Below are 24,196 nucleotides of genomic sequence, written 5' to 3' on the forward strand. Positions count from 1 at the left end.
CGTAATTGTGACATAGTAGTGTAACTTATGAAAGTTCATGAGTACAAATTACTGCGTTTATGTGTACATTGTGATCCCTTTGTGAATTTGAGACCTATGCTTTGTATAATACATAAGAAGTGTAGTAATTAATTATTTGCTTTGTGCTGTTTCTCTATTACGATTGTGCTATCATGCTTAAATTTGTGAACAGACGTGTTGTTATGTACGCTGTAAATCGGGTGGCTGAGGCCTCTGTCAGGCCACGTTCGCCTTTAGTCTCAGCCTCCCGTTGGTTTTTGCCAAGAAATAAAAATCAGATCAAATCAAATCAAAATATGTTGATCGACACCGTATGTTATGCACCAGCTGCCCGCGTAATTTCTGTTCCTGCCTCGATTAAATACTCAAACGTGTCGTAAATGGCCCTGTGGGCAGCCATAACCTATTTCACGCCCATTACTACAGCGCAAATTTCTTTGCTGTGACCAAAACCAGGTACTTCGCCGTTCGTACGAAGGTCGCGTCAGCCCGCCACCAAGCAAGCTCGGGAGTGTTTCTGACAGCGCCTTATAGATGGCGCTATATGGTAGTACATATTGGCGCTATATGGTAGTACAAAGGGGGAAACCAATAGAAATCATCATCATCATCATCATATTAGGGTGCCTCGATGCGCGCCGATCGAGGCACCCTAGTTGACCCTAGTACATATTAGAGTTCCTGTATATGCTCCCTAGGGAGCATATACAGGAACTCTAGTACATATACTGATATAGCATCGTCTGTTTATTAGCAGGTGGCAACGTGATTTGTAAAATAAGCAGCGCAGAAAACTAGTGGTGGCAAACTTCGTCCTCTGTTGCTGATTCGATTCTTCAGGAGATGGATCGGTGCCGTCGTCTTGTCTTCGTTTTGGCGGCGTTGTAAAAAGCAGTGCTGTCACCTGCGGTGCTCGCCGGCGAGAACTCAGCACGCCGGCTTCACCTGTGAGCTGGCTCAAGCGAGCCGACAACGTGAAGCCGTTAACAGCTCGAGGCTGTAACCGGTGACGACAATGTGATCACACGCATAGCACAGCGCATAGTATACTCATACGTCGAACTTGCCAGACGCCGAAGCGACCGTAGCATATACTAAACGCTGCTGTAGCCCCACCTGGCGGTGTCGAAAGTGACGAAAAGGGTTTTGCCATGTGACTTCTAACCGTGACGTCACAACCTCGACCTGTTGGGCCTCCCCAATTTACCAGTCCTGGACGGTCCGCGGGCAGTTCGAGGACTGCCCTCAGACTGAAAAAGTTGAGCACCGGGTCGCGTCTCGGGCAGTCCGCGGACGATCTGGGACTGATAATCGAGGAGATCCGGTCCCACAACGAGCGTCCCACAACGCTACGCGCGATCGTAGCAGACGCCGAACGCAGCTCCTGAGCAAATGGCATCGCCGGCGAATGACAAGATAACCTCCTGATAATATGAAGCCATTCTTTGCGATTGCGGCCCACGCAATTGATTAAAGCTCTTGGACACGCCCGGTACTGGCGACTGAGCCCACTGAGCAAGGAGTCGGCTAGCAGGTACCTACATAGAGAGCCATGTGCAACTGTTGACCCCTGACACACTACGGATAAAGTGCGTTTACTGAGCTTGCACAGCGCTATGCATGTGTGCAAAATTTCAATTTGTCCGCGAAGGCACGTTTGATTTATTCTCCTGACTAGCTAGCGTCGTTCAATCGCCTTCAGTGAACCTCGCAAGCGACTCGCGAAAGAAACAAAAAAGCTAGATTGGCGCAAAACGCGAGCGTTGTCAACGGCACGTGGAGTGACGTCGGAGGAGAGAGGAACTGCAGGCATTGTTCTTTCCGCACAAAGAATGGAAAGAAAACGAAGTCGTGCATTAGCGCGTTGTGCGTTGCTGCAGCTACTGCAGCTGCAACCCGAGATAGTAGCTCGCATGTGCGCGAACAGCAGCTGATCAACAATGCAGCGAGCCGATTTGCAGTTTACCAGTCCGAGCTAGACGCCGGCCCTATGTGTCCTCGAAACTACGCCGTTGACGCGAGCTGTGGCGTAGCCGCGGCGCGCTCCGTGGTTTGCTCGTATTTCGAAGATTGGTGCTCGGGGATCTACCTCGTCGGACGGGGCCTGACGGACGCGATCGCTTAACCTTGGCAGTTCGCAGGCGTGCGCCATGCAGCCGCTACTACGCCACTTCTCGGTGCTGCTCTTCGTGAGCGTCACTTGCGCGACTGTCAAGCGCCCCAACATCGTGGTGCTCTTGGCGGACGACCTCGGCTACGGAGACGTGGGCTGCTTTGGCAACGACACCATCAAGACGCCCAACATCGACAGGTATGTTCCGAAAGCTCGGCTTGATCGCATGTCAACCCTTTCATCGCATTAATTACGAAAGCGGCATTAATCTGCCGTTACTGTAAGCGCTTTTGCAGGAGGAGAGCGTTTGGCTACCTTTCAAAGATAATCGTAGCCGGATAGTGAATATATGAGGCTGGAGCCATCGTCATAATTATTCCTGGGACGAGCCAGCCGGATCCATGCTTTCGTTGTACAAAAAGATGTTTACCAGACAGCTTCAATTCGTTGTTCACTGAAATTTCTTTTCAAAAAGGAAACAGAGCTTGATGTAAGCCAACAATTGAAAACTTTTTGACACTTCTGTGGATTGATCATTAGATGCAAACACATCGCCGCTTCTGATTCAGGCAAAATGAAATGTCGGTGCTGTGAAAGCTACAATGTCAGTGCACGTTGCCACCTTCTGCAACACTGGATAAGTGCACAAAAGTGTATATCTGAAGGCATTAACGGTGTCGTTTTGTAAGTAGAATGTCAAAAATGAAAGACCGGTTAGCTCATGTGTGTGGAGAAAAACTACAAAATTAGTGCATCCATGTTTATAGCTGATCAATCACTTCATGCTGGTCTCATATTGCATTGACATGGTAAAAATTAAGCGTGAAGGACAGGGACACAAGAAAGGACAGTTACACAGGACGAGCTCTTGTCCGGTGGAAGTGTCTCTGCCTGTGTCCCTGTCAATTGCTACGCTTGTTACCATGTCGAAGTCGTTTCACCAGCTATCCCAAGTTTCTGTTTCTGCTTCTGTCCCTGTCTTGTGACACTTTTTACCATGTCGAAGTCGTTTCACCAGCTATCCCAAGCTTCTGCGTTCACGTTGCAAAACACTTGTCCTCTTTTCTGTGCGGTGCTCTGACAGCCAGCTGGCTGCTGCAGTTGCCGGCCCCGCGGAAATCAAAGGCGATCTGTCACTACTCCGGAATTCGGGAAAAACGAACAGCTGGCTCTTGCTTCTGGCAGCGTGTGGGGCGCTTAAAGTAAAAAATCAGAAAAGCCCACTGTGTACTGTGCCTTGTGGTGCAGCAGGACCATATTAACTTGCGGAATTCATCTGATGCATTTGCAGGTACTATCGGGATAAATTGAAATACGAACGACGGAGTGCGTAACTTTCAGTACATGCCGCACATCCTGGCGATGGGCCGCTTATGCGCAGTACAAACAAGTCAAGTTACGAGAGTTCGTGACCAACCTTGATATGGAAAGACCTTAGCCTTTCCATCGTCTGTTGGCCGCCCAGCAAGAAATAAAAAAATAAAGAAATATCGCTGCATGCGCCGTTTTCACTCAGCACAGCGACGAAGTTACGTAACGCTCACGTGGGAGGGCGCCGAACGCGACGGGAAGACAAACCAAAATGCTCACACGACTGATGATCTTTCCACACCAAGGTTGGACACAAACTCTCGTTACTTGTTCATACTGCGCATACGCAGCCCGTCACCAGGATGCGCGGCATGTACTAAAAGCCACGCGCTCCGTTGGTCGTATTTCAATGTACCATGATAGTACCACTAAGCTAAAAGACCATCTGTTCGTTGTGTTGGTCTAGTGGCCGTCTCGGAGAAGGCACCGTTTGTCGGATGGGCTTAGTGTATAGATTTGCTGCACTACACAGTCTTTGTTGCCTACAGTATACAGTAAAAGCTCGTTAATTCGGATCTCACGAGACCGGGAAAAATGTCCGAATTATCCGAATGCCGAATTAATGAATGAACAGGGAAAACAACATTAAAATCACGTTGGAGAAGCATACCTTTATTTGCTGAAGTATTTTGTAATAGTCGTCTGCTTTTTCGCGCAGATTCCGGCTGACATTACAATTTTTCTTAACTCTTTCAAGTGCCAACAGCACGCAAACTGTCGGAACTGCTCAGGCAAACGTCCTCCAATATCAAAAGCGCCTCCGAGACTTCTCGTGAGGTGCGATGAGGTCGCGGCTGCACCTCCTCGCATGACTCTTCGTCAGAATCGTGGTCTTCCTGGGCGCCCGTGACATCATTAATAATTTCTTCATTGGTCAGGAGACCAGCATTTGTCCGAATTAAGCGGTGCGGGGACGAATTCTGACGAGTTAATGAAGGTTTGGTCCCATAGACTAACATGCGCTTTGGCCGGGACCAATAGAGCCGTCCAAATTATCCGAATTTCCGAATTAACGGGTGTCGAATTAACGAGCTTTTACTGTATTTCAAAATTTCAGTTTTGGTCAGATTTTGCGAAAAGTTAATCTCAGGGAAGCTGAGTTGTTTACAGTATACAGCATCAAGAGTTTACGATATTGATTTTGACAGTTGGACTGATTGTAAAATGCTAGGTGGCTGTAAATTCTGATTGTTAATAGCTAGGTGCATTGAAAATGGCAGCTGCTCAGGGCACAGCAAACCAGAAGGTAATAAAACAAGTTGACCTCGGGATATGAGCCCCGAGGGCTTGTACCAAGGAAAATAGACAGATAAAAAGAGGAAGGCGACAAAGAAAAAAAGTTTTAAATACACTCCTCCCCTGCACACACACCTCTGCTTGTGTTGTACTGTGTACATTTGTTTTTTGCTTTCATATTTTTATCAACCCCGATTGCAGTGACTGTTCCTACTTTTCAAGTGGGGATGTATTTTAGGATTGAGCTACCGAAAGTTCTCCACAGCAGTGATGAGGTTTTTGCTTCTCCTGACTCAGGCATGAAAACGTTTCAAAATAAGCAGGGACCTTATTTCATGCCGGAAAGTTTTTTCTTTGACTGGAATGCTGAAACATTTGCTCTCGAACAAACAAGGTTTTTTGCATTGTTCTGTACTGCTTGTGGTTTGCACCACCTGCCACATTATAAATAGGAGCTCGAGCTTACAGTTCACTCAATGCAGGTTCCGAACTCAATGCTATTCAAGAGTATGACACATTGTTTCCGAAATTTGATGTAGCGAAACAAATTGGGAACAGTCCAACGTAGGTCATTTGCACCTACCAGGTAGAGATGAAAATACACTGTGTACAAAACAGCACACTTTGTTCATTGATCGCGTGACACCTGTCACAACGCAAATGCGGACATCGACCTAGATAAATTACAAATCTAGGAATACAATTATCAAGTAGTTGTCATTTTAGTTCAATGAGTTGGCTGAAAATGCAGTTTTCATCCGTGTACAATTTCTCTGCTGTAAGCTTAAAGGGGGACACTGATCTTGAGGACATTTTCGTTATTTTTGAACAAATGGGCTTGAAATTTGCATATTAAGTGCATTGTAGCATCCTGAGCTCAAATATGCAGTCAGTTTTCGTCTATATAGTCGAAGTCCAGAGTTATGCAACATGTTATGTTATTCCATTTCAGGCAATTTTTTAATGACCTACCTATGATATACTTGAATACTTTTTGTCCCTTTGTGCTCTAGACGGACCAAGGAGTGCAACTATACCACTGCAGTAATTTTAGCATTGTTGCTGCAATTGCTGTAGATTTATGTAATGTCAGGTCATCAATTATCAATGTTTTCATAAAACAAACTGCATAAACAGTTGTGCTAGCATAAAGAAATGCTATATTTTTGTGGTTTTATTGCACTGTTCAGTTCTTAAGCTTTCAAATGAAGTAAGAATGATTTGAATCCGACCAGTACATCCCAAGATATTGTACCTGACAGTTGACCTTGTGGGGAAAAAAATGGTTCAGAGAAAACAAGGCACAAAGTTTTGAAATGCAGGGGAAAATGGCCATTTAGCCAACTTCAAATGGTGACAGCTTAGTGAATACCTATGGTACAGCTATAATATTTTGCAGGTACATTCTTTGGGACCTGTAGACTGCAAAAAAAAATTAATACAGAAAATTGATTTTTTGGCAAATTTTTGGTCCTCAAGACCAGTGTCCCTCCTTAAGGAGTAAGTTGGACGGGTTACTTGGGAAGCATTTTAATATCACTGTTCGGTAATTTAGCTCTACAATCAGTGTTTGGAAAAAATTGTCTTGCGTCATGCAGGTGAGGGTGCTAGTTGATACTCACGCATTTGCCATGAATACTACTGAGCCAAAGAGCTGCTTGAATAATCGCTACGTGTTACCATACACAGATGTAAAATATTCCTTTAGATCATTGCTAACGACTACATGGCTGAAACACAGGAGAGAAAATGAAGTGGCCAACAGGGTGCGCGTGTAACTCGATGCCGTCGTTGCTTGAGGTTCACTGCGCCTCATTGCTGAAGGAAGGTAGAGAGGAATTCGACTTGTGGGGCCTCGTGTTAGGGGCTGCTCCAGCAGGTGGCTTGCCGTCTATGCACTTGGCTTGACTGCGTGGCGCCATCAGTTAGTTCCTCGCGGTTACAGTCTCTACCACAAACAAACAGTGGGATGTTTGTCTCATATATTGTGCTACCATTCGCCATAAGGAGCAAATCCGCTCTCACCCACAGCTCATGTCAGTGAGGAGCAAGATGAAATGTGGCTGTCCCTCATATTGGAAGCTGTCATTGCTTCCTTTTCAATTCCGAAAAATTCGTCAATGGAGCTGGTGGCTTTCACTTGGTTTAACTTGACTTCTCTTAGGTCTGCCAATCTTATCGGTAGATTGGACGTTGATACCGCCGAGCGCGAGCTGTCGCTCTCAACTAGGAGAACACCTGCACATCGAAGCTTGCTTATGTCATCACTAAGCGCAGCCAATCCCTGACGTGCACCTCCAGAACATCTCTCCACTCTAACTCAAAAGAAATGCCGAGCGCTCCGAATGCAACGACAGTGCAATCAGATAGACGCCATCGTCATACCACGAGGGGCCCAGATTTGATTCCAACCACAGGAAGAATTTTTTTTCTTGAGGGCACACTCCCCACACTTGCTTTTCGGCTCCTTGCCTCCTCGCCCCTTTCCCTCACACTTCTTGGCCTGGCATTTTCCTCCTCTCCATTTCGCTGTGCCGAGTTTTAAGTGATGTCAGGCACGGATGGAACTCGAGCTTATACAGGTCTGCTGTTGAAACCCCCTGTAATGCGTTTATTTATCGATTGATTGTAGGTTTTAATGCGCCGACGCAATGCAGGCGATGAGGCGCGCCGTAGTGGAGGGCTCCGGATTAATTTTGACCACCTGGGGATCTTTAATGTTCGCCGAAATCTCGGACACACGGGCGTTTTTGCTTTTCGCCTCCGGGCCGATAGACGAACCCACGTCCTTGTGAGTAATGCCTTTAGACTATTAATGTCAAAGTGTTAGTTAACTCAGTAGGTTGAAAATCTGACATCCCTGGTGCACAGACACCACATAAAATAACTGATGGCTGAAAGAATAAGAATTGTATTTGAGCTGAGAAGGAAGTTGGATAAATTTGTGCCAGGTCAGATTCGAATTAGGGACCTCCAAAACCCAAGATTTAGCAATGCCATTCCGAAGACCATCATAGCACGATGAATCCAATTGACTAAAGGTGGACCTGGTGAATGTGTTGTGCCCTCTAACCTAGAAACGTGTGTTAGAGGTATGCACTGAGGCCTACATGAGTAGATTGAGCATGCTAATTGCAGAAGCAGCAATTAGAAAGCAGCCAAGGATGTCCTTGCTATAGTCTTCTGTGCTTGGTGGTGTAATGTAGAGATGTAACAAGTCACAGTAACCGACAGAAGAAGAAAAGACGAAAAAGGGAAATCATGAAGGTCGGCCTAGTGAATGTGGCATAGATTTTACTTTAAAAATGTGTTAGGGGTGTGTACTGAAGCTTACATGCATAATTGAAATGTTATTGAGGGAGCAGCAAAGTACATCTCCACTAGTCATCATCATCATCGCTGTCGAGTTTCTAGAACCAGTAGATCATCATCGTTGTCGTCATCGATTGTCCTAAGCCCCCCAACCTTCACTAGACGCCCTCTTTGCATGCTGATATGAACACAGGTGTGTTTCAAGTCATAGTGCCTGAGAGGAGAATAAAAAGGCGCTATTTCGGGGAACAGATGACAATAATAGTGCACACTCAGCGAACGGGAATTCGTACTGTCCCAGCAATCACTGCGTCACAAGGAGTGCTCAGGCGTCCTTGAAATTTTGTTCTCCCATCCTCCCCCTCTCTAGGTTGGCCAAGAGCGGGGTCAAGCTGACGCAGCACGTTGCAGCGGCGGCCGTCTGCACTCCGAGCAGAGCCGCACTGCTTACCGGACGGTATCCGATACGTTCAGGCGAGTCCGCCACCCTGTGGATTGCGACATTCCATTTCCCGGTTGGTACAAGCCAGGTGCTTCCCGCGTAACCTGGCGTCATAAACTGGGCTGCTTTGAACATTCCCACTATCATTCTGTTGAGCCACTGCTAAAAGGTGCCCGCCGTTCAACCTCCGTGGCCTCAGGCTAGAGTACTGTGTTTTGATGCTGGCAGCCAGCAGGTCTAGCAGTTTCTTGCGATGTTTTATTGTAAAAATGTTTTCTAAGGTCAATTTTATGCATTGTCTTTATTAATAAGGGTGATTTAATATCTGATAGATTGGTTTGAAGGGGTCATGCAGACAAAATACAAGTTTGTTTTATTCGAAAGATTTCATGTTTTATAGTGCCCTGGCGCTTGTCCGGCAGCGAACGATGCCGTATTTACTGAGAAATTAATCAATTTAGGTTAATATTTTGATTCTCCCGCTAAATTGTGTGTTTCCGTGACGTCTCCCATGAAGTCATGAGGGCGGGTATTCAAATGAACTTTCACTGCTTCATTCGGCTCTGCAGCCTTGCTTGCCGTCAGTCCTCCCAGATGACGCTACCATAGTGTGCGGACCGTTGTCCACCGTTGCTTTATTTTTTACTGTATTTGCTCCAGGCTTGTTTTTGTTACGGTAGAGAGTAATCGTTTTGTGAAATATGGGGTATGCTCGACAAACAGGGTCGCTCACGTCGCTTACGCCAATGGGCCAGTGTCGTGTAAGACAACTCCAAAACGACAGACTGCTGTGCAGCGAAAACAAGCATAGTGCTCCCAGTACCAACAGCAGTGCGCATCGGTACTTCTACGTTTATGTGTATTTTTGTACTTTCATTGTTTACCCCCCATTTTTACTACTGTAAAATGAATATGCAATATATTTAAGCACGAATAGCTCATCCAGCAAACTTATAAACTCTGCCTAATTGGCATTTGCTCTTGCCGGCCTCAGCCAATCGCACAGCTGGGCTCATGTGACATCATAGGTTCTTTTGTGGGAAATGAGCTAGTGGGTCGCATGGTTTGTAGCTTGTTTTAGCGAAGTTTACGTTAAAGGTGGTGTCAGTATGATTCTAATGAGGCAATCTTTCGAATAACCAAACTTGTGTTTTCTCTTCATGGCTCCTTTAATTAACGTTGCGCGTAGTACCGGAAGTGCCAGGCTGTTACTTACGTGGGAACAGAATGTCTTACCACTGCACGTGACGTGCTGTTCGTTGGGGGGGGGGGGTCGTAACAGAACTGTCCCATTCCAGGCATGGAGAGCTACTTCAAGAACAAGGTATTCATACTAGTGGCTGCGAGCGGTGGGCTGCCGGAGAACGAGACTACATTTGCTAAGGTCCTCAAGGAGCAGGGTTATACAACGGGATATATCGGTGAGAAGAAAGCACGTTGCTTGCATGCTTCTGTAAGAGAGCCGCCATTGTGTGCATGCCTTGCTTATTTTTATTTAAACTGCTTTTAGAGTGAAAGTTCTTTGACGGCATATCTCACAAGGCCATTCATCGTGTCACAATGACCTTGAGCTGCCTGAGTGCAAGCGTGGCAAGTGGTACCACATGTCACGTTGCAGCTTTCCTCACTAGGCGAAGGTTTGGAGTGTGGACTAAACTGTCTGTGTGTGTGCGTCAGCTTTTAAACCCGAGCTGCTTATTTTTAACTGCAACGCTGGGTACGCAAAAAAACTTTGGTGGCCTTTTAGGCATGAAGTAGTTGTAGCGGCTTGCCAGTGCGCATTTAAAATTTTTGTGTGTACAGTGTTAGTGCGGGTTTATAAAGTACATTTCCTTTGTCAGGGGTGCCATTACGAACGCACACCATACTGCTTTGGAAATGGGAATAACTGCACATTGGGCCACTTAATTTTTCCGCCTTAAAATGAATAAAGTAGCTGCAATATCTTTGAAAGAAGAGCTGGCCCTGGGTTATTTTGAATCATTGTTAGTTAAAAACAAGCCAAACAAACCTTTCACTCAGGATAAACAGGTTTACAGGCGTTAACCCTTTCGGCCCTGGTGGTGTCAATTGACGCCATCACCTAAGGTTCCTCTAGCGCAAAGAGAACGAAACCAAAACTGCTAGTTTTCTTCAGTGATGCCTGTTGCAATAAATATCATTGTTATTTCATCTTAGTGGAGCTCCACGCTACAAAGAAGCGGAATCTCTGGTGAAGACGTAATTACGATATTGAGGCCGAAAAAAATGGCGGTCAGAGTTTTATTCCCAAGCTTGTAAATCTATAAATACGTCCATTACGAAGCTCATTTTTTGTTTGTATGCTCATGTATTCATAAGGTTTATGAAAATATGCTAAAGTGATGTCCCTGCTCAACATAAAATTTTTAATTGCCAGATGTCCTAATTAATTGCCTCATTAATAAATCTGTTAGTATTTGTACTTCCAGCTCTATTTTTTGTTTGTGGGCCGGCCCTAAATTTAGGAAAACACACAGAAAACATTGTTTTGCTTGAAATAAAAAAAAAACAGGATTGAACTTTTTCTGCGGATTTACAACACAGTAAACCCTCGTTACAAGAGACAGTCAAGGGAACCAAGAAACATGTCTCTCATAACAAACGTCTCTTGTATGCAATAATGTTGCTAACATGGCAAACAGGAAAACCAACCAAGCCGCTTTCACTCAAATGTCTCTTATAACCAAGTGTCTCTTGTAACTATAGTTCATACCACAAGCTGCATGCGGCACTGCGGAGGCTACATTGTTGTAAGTAGCCTCCGTCAAGGAAAGCAAAGAAAAGAGAAAATAGGCGCCGGGGCCGTGCGGTTCCATCTACCGAGAGGGGAGACTGAAAGGTCCTTTCAAAACTCCCTTCACGGTAAATTAGGCGCCCTCAGTGGATGTTCTATTGACAACAATGTAGCCTCCACAGCGCTGCATGCAGCTTGTGGTATGAACTATAGGTTTTACTGCATCGCGAAATCAGCCTCCTTTATCCCGCGCAGGCAAGTGGCACCTGGGTCTGTACTGCTCGTCCAAGCGAGACCCCTGCCACCACCCGCTGCGGCACGGCTTCGACTACTTCTACGGGCTGCCGCTGACCAACCTCAAGGACTTTGGCCACGACGGCGACAGCGTGGTCACCACCTACGTCCCCAGCATCTTCCCCATCTGCTACACCGCCATGGTGCTGGGCGCCTCCGCCGCTGTCCCGCTCCTCCGACACCGGCGGGTCCGCCTCGCGTCGCTCCTCATCGTCCTGCTCGTCGTCACGCCGCTGCTGGCCGTGCTGTTCATCAAAAACATCGCGACCCTCAACGGGATCGTGATGCGCGGCCTCGAGGTCATAGAGCAGCCCATCCGGCTGCCGGGCATGACGCAGCGGCTGGTCGGAGAGTCCCAGCGATTCGTCCGCTCGGCTGTTTCCCAGAAGAGGCCCTTCCTACTGTTCATGTCCTTCATACACGTCCACACGGCGCTCTTCACGCACCCGTCTTTTGCGGGGAGGAGCGTGCACGGACGGTACGGCGACAACGTCGAGGAACTCGACTGGGCCATTGGAAAAGTTAGTGTGCCATTCATGTGTCATTCATTCTGGCCGGGCGGAATACTGGGGCTCGGTTTTTGTATGCGCCGAAAGCACTCCCTCCTGAATGGATTGGGAGCTATACTGAAGCTGAGTTCGTTGAAATCTCAGTGTTGTGAAGTCCTACCCACACAATCATACATTTTACTTGTAGAACCTTAAATCTGGAACCTTAGTAATAGTCCCTTAGTAATGTGTCGATTTTACTTTGAACACGTGCACCTTAACTTTGAACACCTGCACATCCAATGACCAAACATGCACACTTGTGGAAGAATTTGAAGACGAGATGTGAGGGGCAGGAATTCATGCCTTACTTTCCACATCCAGGATTTAAGGCCTAAAAATTTCTGGATGAGTGCATCAAAAGTAGTTCGAGGCTAAATTTTGAGACGGGTTCCAATCGGGGAATGTAATACCCGAAAACATTTTCACGCCTAAAACGTTAAGAACACTGTGAGCATCAGGAACATTTGCTGTGACATCACTACTCCTGTATCGAGAAGAAAGCTTCCTCATGGCTTTACAAAAGTACAAACTTTGACAAGGTTATAGTTCTTATAAATTTCCTGAATACAGGACGAAGAAGTTATTACTGATTCATGATGAACATCTGCCATAATTTGTGAAAAATAAGCAATCAACAACTGATGCTGCCACATTATAAGTGCACAATGTTAGTCACTCCAATGTCTGCCTGCCCTCTGCAACATCTCCTTCAGCCACAAAAGAAGCAGCCAGAGTGTAGCTTGCCATGCTTGCTTCCCTGTTAGCACAGGTGCGCTGCAGGAAAGAAAAGCCTGTCGCTGCTACCAAAGGCATCCTGGTGTATGTTGATGGCAGCGTAATATGGCTGATGCCTAGTTCGTTGTAAAGGATGCATTTCACTATTATTCTCTAGCGGAGCACTTCTCCTTATTAGTATAGTAAGTATCTGGAGTTTGTTGAAACAAGGTTTGACTGAGTGCTATTGCTTATCTAATGGCATTCTTGACCTTCCAAACACTTCAAAAATGTCCAAAGTGCTATTTAATTTGAACCAGAACCATATAAGTTACTAGCCGCTTCAGCACTATAAAGTTTTGAATGTTCATGCAACTGTAATATTAATACTCTAGTCATAAAGCACCAAAAAAAAGAAAATGTAGGGCTCTCAGTTTGGGCAAGCATTTTCCATGATTGTGGGCAACACTGTTAGCAGTACTGCTAATTCCAGATTTTTTTTCTCATCCAAATGAAGTGTCACTGCACCATGAGAAGCTTTGTTGTAAACTTTGCTGTAGACCAAATTTCTCCTGGAATGCTGCCCACTGCTGCTGATTGGCTGAATTAACCTGGTCACTTAATCTTGTTTATTTATTTCAAAATACCTTACAGGCTCTATTACGGAGCATAGAGTAAGGGGGGTACATAGGAAAGAATGCTAGTGGGTGACACTTTCCAGAAGAATCCCTGCAATACTTACCGACTGCTCGGAATGTATTTTGTGGTAAAGCCTATTGTCGCAGCAATCTCCTTCCGCAAGAATTATAAAAATCCGTTCACTATCACCAAAGCTATGTGAGATGAACAAAATTGGCTGGCGATTGCAGTACTCCCTGATGCGGTATTTGGGCGCAGCAGCAGTGCGCTGAGGCAGCACTCACTCGTGGACAACAATGGTGAGCCTCTGCGTCTGCAGCACAAAGTGCGTCTCAGGAAGGGACCACTAACTGCATCTTAAAGGGGCACTGACACAAAATTTTGAAGGCGAGATAACTTCGGAGATAGATTGGTGCGAACACATATACATCATCTGCAAAATATCAGCGGCGAATACAGCCTAGAGCATATTTAAAATCAATTTTAAAGTGTGCGAAACGCAACCGAGCAGACAGCAGAGGACCACGCGCAATCGACATCCCGAGGATATCGTGTAAATAAACAACGTCCAAACACGTCACGAGTTTGTGTTTGCCGCTTCCGCACTGCCGGCGTTTTTCTCTGGCTCGCCCGGCTCGCCGCTCCAATCGGAGGGCCGGAGGGCGGAGCTTCTGCTCTCGAGAACGAATGACCCGATCGTTGGCGGCGGTAGCGGAGGCGCCGTGATTTCGTCAGCTTATCGGGCAGCTGGCCGCGACCAAAGTTCTACAGCGATTCCAGGCACTCTGTTTCTATTATTGTTTATTACCACTGGATGCGAAAACGCGCCGGAGGTACGAAAAGCCCACTGAGCTAGCCGCACGGTTGCTGTGCAGGCGGCGGCCACGGCCGCGAAGTGGCCCAGGCCGGCGCAGGTAGCTCGAGTGATAGCTTGTTACCGCTGCACGAAATTGTCCCCAAGTCCCGACCATGGTGGCTTACATGAGAAAGGAGTTAATGATGCGATGGCGGGTTGCATTAAAAATTGTCATCTGCACCGCTTACGAGAGCGGCACTCGAATATCCGCCGCAGTGCTAAGCCGAACACATCTGTAGGCGGACCTGTAGGCAGACCGGCCGGCTGCTCCCAGTGCGCGTCTTGCCACCCACCGTCTCGAGCGTCGCACGTTGTTCTTTAGCCGCGGTAGCATTTGCACACGCAGCGCCTGCATCACATCCACGGTCGCTTTTTAATTAAGCGCCTCACGAGATCAGTACGTGGGGGCATTCACAGAAACTGCCGATTCGTCGATGCGGATTCGACAGTGCTACGGCGGCTCTGCTCTGTGATATCCCTCCGACGGTCACGTGGTCAGCTTGGTCACACAAAATCCACAAAATCCATCGTTTCGCGGCACTCGCTGAAACCGAAACTGCGACTGGCTGCATTGAAAATGCCTCTAATTAAACAACCGTCGCACGCTGAAGCAAATGAGGCTTCTACAGGTTATAAGTAGGTCACTAGCTACTTATCGCAACAAAAAAAACAAGATGCAAAATTTTTGTGTCAGTGCCCCTTTAAGCGAACGCTTATCATAGTCATGCACACGCCCCCCTCACGTTTTCACCAAGTGTCGCGCCACCGAGCGCCTCGTGCCGGCACAGCATACTGCCCCCTCCCCTCCCCCACCGCGCACTTTCGGAGAGACTGGCTCGCGTCACCACGGCGCACCGCCCTCCCCTCCCAATTTCATGACACTCTCCTCTTTCGCTTTCTTTCATCATTCGCTTTTTCTTTCACTTGTCGGTCTAGCCATCGTTCGCTCGGTCACGATGACGGCGATGCAGCTCAGCCCAAAGACAGCCGCCAAAGGGCTGCACCCTAAAATCACGCATAATCGTTAACTCTCAACTCGACCGCAGACAATGCGACGAAAGCTGTGTGCTCTCTCCCAGAGATGGGGGTGGCTTGTGGTGGTCTCTTCTCTCTGTTTCTCTGTTTTCTCTGTTTCTCCGCAACTTGGAGAGGTCTATTTCTGGTCTGGCACAACAAAAAAGCAGGCATTGGTGCCTGCTCACAAGCACGCACTCAGGCTGGTAAAGTAGGGCCGCTTCACATGCACGTATCATATTTGGCTCAGGTATTCCTGGAAGTGTAATGCAAACATTGCACAGTTTTTTTCACACTGCTCAAAGTGTGTTGCAGGGTCCCTTTTTAAGCATCCATGGACCAAACAGAACCAGTCATAGGGCCTGCTATTCCTGGATGTCCGTTGTGTCAGGGGTTGTAGAAAGAATTGATTGTATATAGCATTTAACTGGAGGATGAAGGAGTTTTACTTTGACTCTCAATAGGGCAAGTGCCTCTTAAAGAAGGGGACTGTTATAGCAACGCCGCCTGTATTAACATTGCCTGACGCGTCGCGCGCTTTTCAATGGGAAGGGTAGGGACGCTTAGTTCAGGCACTGATCCGCTATGTGGCGCGTGCCGGCGGACATCTCGCCTTACGTCACTGCTCGCGAGTCGCGAACGCTGCACCCACTTCTACGACGTGTGTCTGTCAGCTTGCCTGTTGGGCTTCAAGGGTTGTTTCGCTTACATCTTAGCCGCGGCGGGGCGCTAGTTCTGTGGCGCACTGGGGATCTCGTTCAACGTGTCGCTCGCTTCATACGTGCTGCATTTTTCCAAAGATAAAGACGGAGGCGGACTGAAATAGTGTAAGAACATACTGATTGTCGGGTAGACATATAGCTAACAGAAAACCGTTAATTTCGGATGGGGCAGCCATCATTTTACTGATATTTTTCTTTCTGGAGTATTTAGAGAAGAAAAACTTGCGTGCACGTTTTTTGTTCAGGCGCTCACTTCTTCGATTACTTTCCAATAATATCACGTGCTTGTAAACTTCAGAAAATTATAGGAAACAAAAGAATAAGCAGCTGGGATCCCGCCACGCTGTCCGGGCGATTCTGCAGTACAGTCCTCAATTTTAGAAGTGCGTACCGATGCGGAGTGCGAACAGCGGGGTCAAAACAATACCTAAATGCGGAGGGGATAGAGGTGGGATGCCCCACTCAGAAAATTTCAGGGCCTGTGATCCGAGTAGATAAGCGCGCAAATCCGGCATCAGCCTGCGGCAGCGCAAGGGATTTTGCTTCGTGACAAAGGAATTTTTATCAGTGACAGACCAAGACAGACAGGCATGGTTAAAAACAAGAAGGCGTAGGAGCGCCGCCTCGGGAACGCTAAACAAACTTTCCACTATTTTGCATAGTTTCCGAGAAGCGGCGCTGGCTGGCGGACACGAAAGCACGCTGGAAGGCTACGGAGCGGGGAAGGGTAGGAGAGAGCAACAGGAGAGTGGCTGTTTGGCCATTGTTCGCTCACGCGTTAGGCAATGTTTATACAGGCGGCATTGGTTATAGCATACTGGGCCACCTGCATTTATTGCGGCAGAAAAAGTTTACCTAGAAATGGCATGTACCCAAGGCTTCAAAAATACTCCAGGACCGCAACTGCAGCACCTATTTCAGAGCGCTGCATTGTTCGTTAACCTGTAATTATCAAGTCCTAAGCTAGCATTGGAAGTTAAGTGGACAATCTGCTCACCCTCTAAACTAATTGGATCTGGCACTCCAGGGTAGTATACTGAGTGGTACTGCACCCTGAGGTTCCCGAGTGCAATAAATTTTTATTTTGGGAAAATTTGTACATACTTTGGAGGGTTTAAAGGTGCTGCAGAAAAACAAGGGGCAAAAACACTGAGAGACACATGGTGCTATTGAAAAATTAGAAGTTAGCGCACCGTGTGTCTACGTGTTTTTGTCCCTTGTTTTTTTATCCGCACAGTGCCTTTAAAGGAGCCATGCATACAAAACACAAGTTTGGTTCATTGGAAAGATTGCCTCGTTAGAATCATACTGACGCCACTTTTAACATAAACTTCGCTCAAATAAGCTACATAATCGGGAAAAAAAGGAATGGCCATGCGACCCACTAGCTCGTACTTGTGTGTGTCTTTATTGCACTGTAAAGTTAACATCATTTCCCACAACAAAACCTATGATGTCACATGCTCAGCTGCACGATTGGCTGAAGCTGGCAAAAGCAAACGCAAATTACGCAGGCCTTGTAAGCTTGTTGAACAAGCTATTTGCACTTAAATGTAATGCATATTCATTTTACAGCAGTAAGAATGTGGGGTAAACAATGAAAGTTACGAAAATGAATGAAAGTTACGAAAGCGCCGTCCTCTCGTGAAAGTCTACGTTTTTTTATCCGTGCAAGTCTTTGTGTTCACAGCAAGCACAACGTATTTTCAAAATCATGTTACACCAACTAGCCCAACATCCAGCTTTACTAAACATAGAAGTACTGATGCACGCTGCTGTTGGTACTGGGCGCACTATGCTTGTGATAGCCGCACAGCGGTCCGCTGCTTTGGAGTTGTCTTACAGGACACTGGCTAATTGGTACAAGTGACGTTGTGTTACGTGAGCCAGTTTGTCGAGCATACCCCGTGTTTCTACTGTAACAAAAAAATATGGTCAAAAACAAAGCAACGGCGGACAACGGTCCGTGGCTGGCTATGGTAGGGCCATCTGGGAAAACTGACGGTCAGCAAGGCTGCAGAGCATAATGACGCACCGGAAGTTCATTTCAATACCCGGCCTTGTGACCTCGTGGCAGACGTCACGAAAACACGATTTGGTGGAAGAATCAAAGTTTCAACCGAAATTAATTAATTTCTCAGTGAATACGGCATCATTTGCTGCCAGACATGCGCTGGGGGCCTTGTAAAACACGAAATCTTTCGAATAAAACAAACTTGCTCTTTGTCTGCATGGCCCCATTAAACCCCTCGAAGTTCCCCTCCTTCAGCTCGTAAAGGCGCTCTATATTAAACTTAAGCTTAGAGAGAAAGTTGTGACAAAGCTGCAGTTGTAGCCAGAGAATTGTAGGGGAGAGAATTGTAAAGGAAGATTTGTGAAACCTTAGAGAGCGATTTGCAGTATGAATGAGACAGAGAGAGAAGCAGTTGGTGTGCGTGGTTATTCCTGTGTGCCGTTCTGCATTAACAGATGACGGCCCTGCTTGCTGAACTGGGCCTGGAGAACAACACGTTTGTCTACTTCTCCTCCGACAACGGCGCCCACATCCAAGAAGTTGGCCTTGACGGGCAACGTGAAGGCGGCCACAATGGCATTTTCAGAGGTGCGTCCGCAGCCCCCGCTATTGCAGCTTGCTTTTCGGGGTGGTCTGTTGGTGTTCCTGCGAAACGGGAAGCATAAATTCTGCCATAGTCTCTTTTTCTTTTTTTCCCAATTAAAAAACCATCAGGTTCAAATTGTGCAGCATTGTCTGTATCAGCTCTATTGGGTACTGATAAGAATGATTGCAATGCAATAGCGGCTGCACCGGAGTTGTCACAATTTTCCCTGTGCTTCGTCTAGCTTCCTTACAAAGTCCACTAGATGTGACTGGAGAAACGGTATTGCAATAGCGTCAAAACCATTCCAAGTTATGTGTTGTTGTGCTGATGGGTGCGTTTGCACTGTCTCAAGTTCACTCCATTGCCCCCTCCTCCTGCAAATTAGTGCTTGTGGCAATTGGAGTAAGTATTTATTATGCCTGATATCATTGTTTTTAGGGCCCACATTTTTTGCTACATACTGAAAATCACCGAAAACTGTTTGTTGCAGTTTTCTTTGAATCGCTGAAACTGAACCACTCAACACTGAAGACAGCCTTGAACAGAGAAAACCAGGCTCGGCCGAAAATCTGTCTCTATACCAAGAAAATTTTGTGAACTGTTTTGGGAAGGTGTTTTTCTTCGCCAGCTGGGGCTCTACAGATCTCCTATTTTTGAAGTGCAACGTTCACTCTTTAGGGTTCTTTGTTCTGAAGCTTCTGTTAGAAGCTTCTTGGGAATGCATAGCTAAGAATGACCAGTCTGGTCAAGAGCAGTTCACGATTTTTTTTCTTGAAGTCTCCATGTCTTGTGCAGACTTCTTAGCTAAAGAGTGTTTACCGGGGTCAGCCTAAGTGTGACCTTGTTATCAGGACACAGAAAGACGAGGAAAGAAGGGGGTTAAGCTGTCCCAATGCCAACAAGACGAGGGGCACGGCACAAGGCATTTTTGTCTCGTCGTTTAGCCACATGTCACCGGTGTATTGCGGGAAAGCCTGTCGCCGCTAACGGATAAAGCCGGGGCTTGCTTGCGTCTAGGGCTGGCTGCCGGTCCATAGGTCCATACCTAAAACCGGCCGTCATTTGCCGTGTTTTTTTTTTTGGCCCTCAGGCCATGATTATGTATGTTTTGGCCTTTTATAAGCGTCAATTCAACAACTAATACGATAAATATGTATCGACAAGCTTCTCAAAGACACGCGAGCACAGAAAATATGCGGGCGAGCGCGCTGCCTGAGATGGAGGGGAGCCTAAGGAAGGAACAAAACAACGAAATGCTGCCGCTGCGGTAAGCAATTGCGGTTACTTTTCAGTGAAGCACATACAGAGCAATAACCAAGCTCTCAATCACATTCAGTACAAACTTTATGTTGATTTCTCTCTAAGAAAACTCTACAATAAATGACACTGCATGTCAAAAACGTGGCATCTTTTTCAACACAAATTAAACATTCTATATAACATGCCCCCACCCCCACCCCCTTCTTGATAGGCTTTTTTTTTTAGGAAAGGTGGCAACCCTGTTTGCGTCAGTCAACTGCGTCCACTTTGAAGTGCGCTCTAGCCATCTGGTGCCCTGTAGCTCCAACTCATTTTAAAATTGCAGCTTGCATGTGGTTTGGCAGGACACTCTTCGTTTTTAACGAAACATGATTTTATGTATCCGTGTTGTGGGCCATCTCACAAGACCTCAGGGTGAACTCAAGACTAACCGCGCATTGAGCAAAAAGTATACTGAGCAGTAACTGGTCACACAGCGAAGCCCGAATACTTGCACGTGGAGGGTTGCAAGCTGGGCTAGTTGGAAAGACATTCTTGGATAAAACCAGCGCGAACTCAGACGAAGACAAAGTAAGTGTCCTTGTGGTACACTTACTTTGTCTTCGTCTGAGTTCGCACTGGTTTTATCCAAGACTTGCACGTGGGTCTGAGTACAGTCAAACCTCGTTATAATGAAGTCGTTTTGGGGCAGTAAATTACTTCGTTATATCCGGTATTCATTTTAACCGTAGGGGTAAAAAGCGGCTCTAATAAATCGGCAATCTGGCTCGCGCAACAATCCTAGATAAAAAACGCATGGTTCTAGGCTTCGAACCCACTATAAATGAGGGAATCCTTATCTGTCTCCTTGTGGCATTACAAACTAAACAGACTGGAATGAGAGCATGTGAAATTACAACAGAACAAAGTTCGTTCGGCAAACAGGCCTGCGTTCTTATTTACTTGAAGGAGGACGTGGCCTTCGCCTGGTGGCTTTTCACAGTCTGAGCGGAATGAAGTTTTTCACGGTGTTCACGCAATAAAGGGCCTTTTCTACTTGTGCAGTTTTTCAAGCTAATAAAAAATGGCAACAAGTTTTTCAAGCTAATAAAAAATGGCTGTTGTTGCGTGCGGGTCTTTGGGCAGGGGTAGAGAACGGCTGTCCACCGAACGCTCGTCCGAACTACGAAAGGCCTGGGGCCTCCTTCGTTAGGATGTAGGACAAAATAAACGTGCTTTTCATCGTCACCGGTCCGCAGTCTGGCCTACCTCGCAACACTGTTTTGTCCCACTTTTTTTTTTGTAATTTTACTTTTAATATGCTAGCTGTCCAGTTTTGAGCCTCGTGGAACCGAATATTTCTTCGTTATAGCCGGTATCGCACGGCTCTCGAGGTTTCGGTTTTGTTATAAAAAGAATACCATACTTACCCGATTCTAACGCGCCCCCGATTCTAACGCGCACCCGATTTTCTTGGCAAAAAAAAAAATGAAAAAACTTGCACCTCCGATTGTAACACGCACGGAACTTTGTGACCAAGAAAAACGAATGCAAGAGAAATGGGCGATTTATTTCCCAAAGTAATCTCACTCATCTTAGTCCTCGTCGCTCTCTGAGAGCTCTTTCTCGCTTTCCGCTGACTACAACATCTCATCCTCGGTGCCGTCAAGCGCGTTCGCGATGCCACACTTCTGAACGATGGTCAACCTGTTAGTTTTTGTGGTGTTTGCAGCATGACCACAGTGCGAAGGGCGCAGATTGCAGCAGCTTCGCGAGGAGCCGAAAGAAACGATGAGCGGCCATCAAGCTGCCAGCTTCTTTATTGAAACGTAATACGCGCGAGCGCGCAGGGCGCGGGGGTAAGACAATACGCCTGTACAAACGAAAAAACAAAAGCCACAAAAGTGCAGGACGGTGCGCGCACTCTGCGATGAGTCACGGAGTCTCTTGAGAAGCATACGCGCTGCAGTACACCTAGCACCATCCGGTGGCCGTTTATTACTCAACTAACAATCTCGTCCTCGGTGCCGTCAAGCGCGTTCGCGATGCCACACTTCTGAACGATGGTCAACCATGGTCGATGGGATCGTGGCTCATGCCTCGCACACCCATCCCACGAGCTTGTCCAGAGGCAAACGCTTCAGCCGACCGCTCATTTGGAACGTGTGAGAGCCGCTCGTAAGCCACTCGTAGAAGCGGCGCACCGTCATTGCCGCTGCTGCCATTGCTGTTATCAATCGCGCAAGTGAAACGATTTGACGATTTGTGTCCTGTGTCTGCAAATTCATTGCTAAAAGCTTTGGCGCCATCTTGAGATGGCGATGGCGATGGGTCGGACGAAAATGTTTGCTGTTTTTGCAGTTTTGGTTTCGTATCTGATTCTAACGCGCGTGCGATTTTTCGGCCTAATTTTCTAGAAAAAAAGTGCGCGTTAGAATCGGGTAAGTATGGTAGGTGTCTTTGAAATGAAGCGTGACCTAACAAACTTCGTATTCAGTTCGCTATATCCGATAATTCGCTATATCAGTGTTCGCTGTAACGAGGTTTGTTTGTAGTCAACGATGGTAGGACTCCATCACTCCGGTAACAAGGAGTGGGTTTGTTGTTGGGAAGGTACCAGCAATTTGCCAAAGAGCACAACTGCCACTAGGTGGAGATATGGACGCTCCACTCCAAAGAAGATTAGAATGCTGGTGGACGAAAAGCAGAGAGGGGAATATTGCCTAGGACAGTTACCACTTGTAACAGGAAAAAAAAAGTATTTTGTGCCTAATAAGCTTTTTGTGCCTGCCCTAAGCAGCGCTAGTATTGAACCAAAAGTGTAAAACATAGGTATATTAGTCTTTTTTGGTAAGATGACATGTCATCACCCCGATACAAAGGGGAAACCAATAGAAATCATCATCATCATCATTGATTGCTAAGTCATGGTGCGGGCACAAATTACCCCCAGATACCAGCACACGCAAAACACCCGGCAGTTTTTCTGCAAAAAGGACGTTCACGCCCAAAATGAGCTCAGTGAAAGGCACGGGTTCTTCTGTGAAAGAGGGTGCCAGTGGGAGACCTGCGAGGGTCCAGCCGCAGTCAGAAGTCACGCGACATCACGGGGATGGTGCGCTACTCACGTGACTGGAAACCACGCTGCTGGTTAAAATGGCCATTCTGACTTGGCTTAGCTTGACCAAGTCTATTAAAAAGGCATGGAAATCGAGAAAATCCTTACAAAGTTCATTGAAATAATCATCTATTTGCATTTTTGAACTTTGAAATGCATGAGAATATTCCAAGTTTTTGAACAGGGCTATTTGATTTAGAGCCTAATTGAATATTGTGTTATTTGCTTCGATGTTTGTTTTCGAATGCGGACGCACGCCTGGTATTTAAAGAGGGCATACTCTTTTGAGGAGTCAGTTACCATGGGCTGTTTCATCAGTTTACTGCAGAACTCATCTAGGTTTGCAAATTATATATTTTTTTGTGTCGCTCTGGTTCTGCTGGCAGTGTTAATCTTGGAAGAGAGAGAGAGAAAGAGAGAGAGAGAGATGATTTTGTGGAGCTGAGCAGAACAGTCTCCCATTGTTCTGCAGTCTTAATTTTGTAGCTGCCAAGTGTATTTACATCAGATTTGCTATTCTAGCCGGTCGTATATTTTTTGGAGCTCATGGCAGGACCATGTCATGTGGTGTAGGTCGGCTCTGCTGTTGCACAAAGTGCAGAGGTTTGAGTAAAGGTCTGGGTAGCAGCGGTTCAGGGAAACAGGGCTCGGAAAAGTGTTCGTCTGCAACTGTCGCCACGTGACTGCCTCTTTCCTGGAAAGAGTGTGGTGGGCCGGTGGATATTTGCATCTGGATAACCTGTAGTGATTTATTATATCCCCGTATGTGACTAGCCTGTCTTTGTGAGATCTAATAACTTGTGCTTGCTCTTGGCTTTCCTGCGAGGTCTCGTGTGGGGATGATGGTGGTTGTGGTGGCGTCGTAGGCAACACAGCTTGGTTGACCAGAGCTCGAGTGGTTGCGGGGGCCAGTTCATTCCCCTGTAGACCGCAGTGAGCCAGAGTCCATATCAAAAGAATTTTTCTTTGGTTAGGGGACTTCTCTAGCAGCGAGGCTGCTGCGGGGGAGATCCTGCCTTTCGTGAAGTGAAGTATGGCGGACTTCGAGTCGCTTATGATTGTGGTTGCTCAGTAGAATTTATAGCAAGGGCTTTGGCCATTTCCTCGCCTTGAGTGGGATCTTTGGCCGGCGTGGATGCTGACGTCATTGTGACTCCGTCATTGCTGACGACTGCAATTGCCATGGCGTTGAGACAAGA

At 46.7% G+C, this 24,196-nt stretch overlaps 1 protein-coding gene across 3 annotated transcripts in view; it reads left to right on the forward strand.

The window, feature by feature from the left end:
* Positions 1-1,346: 1,346 nt before the first annotated feature.
* LOC144149766 (steryl-sulfatase-like) overlaps positions 1,347-24,196 on the forward strand; it is a 37,551-nt gene continuing 14,701 nt past the window's right edge. Inside the window, exons 1-6 of one of the 3 annotated variants that reach the window (XM_077681417.1) lie at positions 1,347-1,555; positions 2,156-2,332; positions 8,424-8,527; positions 9,794-9,916; positions 11,506-12,065; positions 18,510-18,642. In XM_077681417.1, the coding sequence (XP_077537543.1) occupies positions 2,172-2,332; positions 8,424-8,527; positions 9,794-9,916; positions 11,506-12,065; positions 18,510-18,642 (1,081 nt within the window). In that variant the 5' untranslated portion in view covers positions 1,347-1,555; positions 2,156-2,171. Of the gene's footprint in view, positions 1,556-1,588; positions 1,611-2,155; positions 2,333-8,423; positions 8,528-9,793; positions 9,917-11,505; positions 12,066-18,509; positions 18,643-24,196 lie in introns of those variants that run through there. The other 2 variants (XM_077681415.1, XM_077681418.1) reach the window with 2 other exon arrangements.

The sequence above is a fragment of the Haemaphysalis longicornis genome, unplaced genomic scaffold, assembly GCF_048455015.1.
Source record: "Haemaphysalis longicornis isolate Haplotype H1 unplaced genomic scaffold, Haemaphysalis longicornis Haplotype H1 scaffold_8, whole genome shotgun sequence".
Classification (NCBI taxonomy): domain Eukaryota; kingdom Metazoa; phylum Arthropoda; class Arachnida; order Ixodida; family Ixodidae; genus Haemaphysalis; species Haemaphysalis longicornis.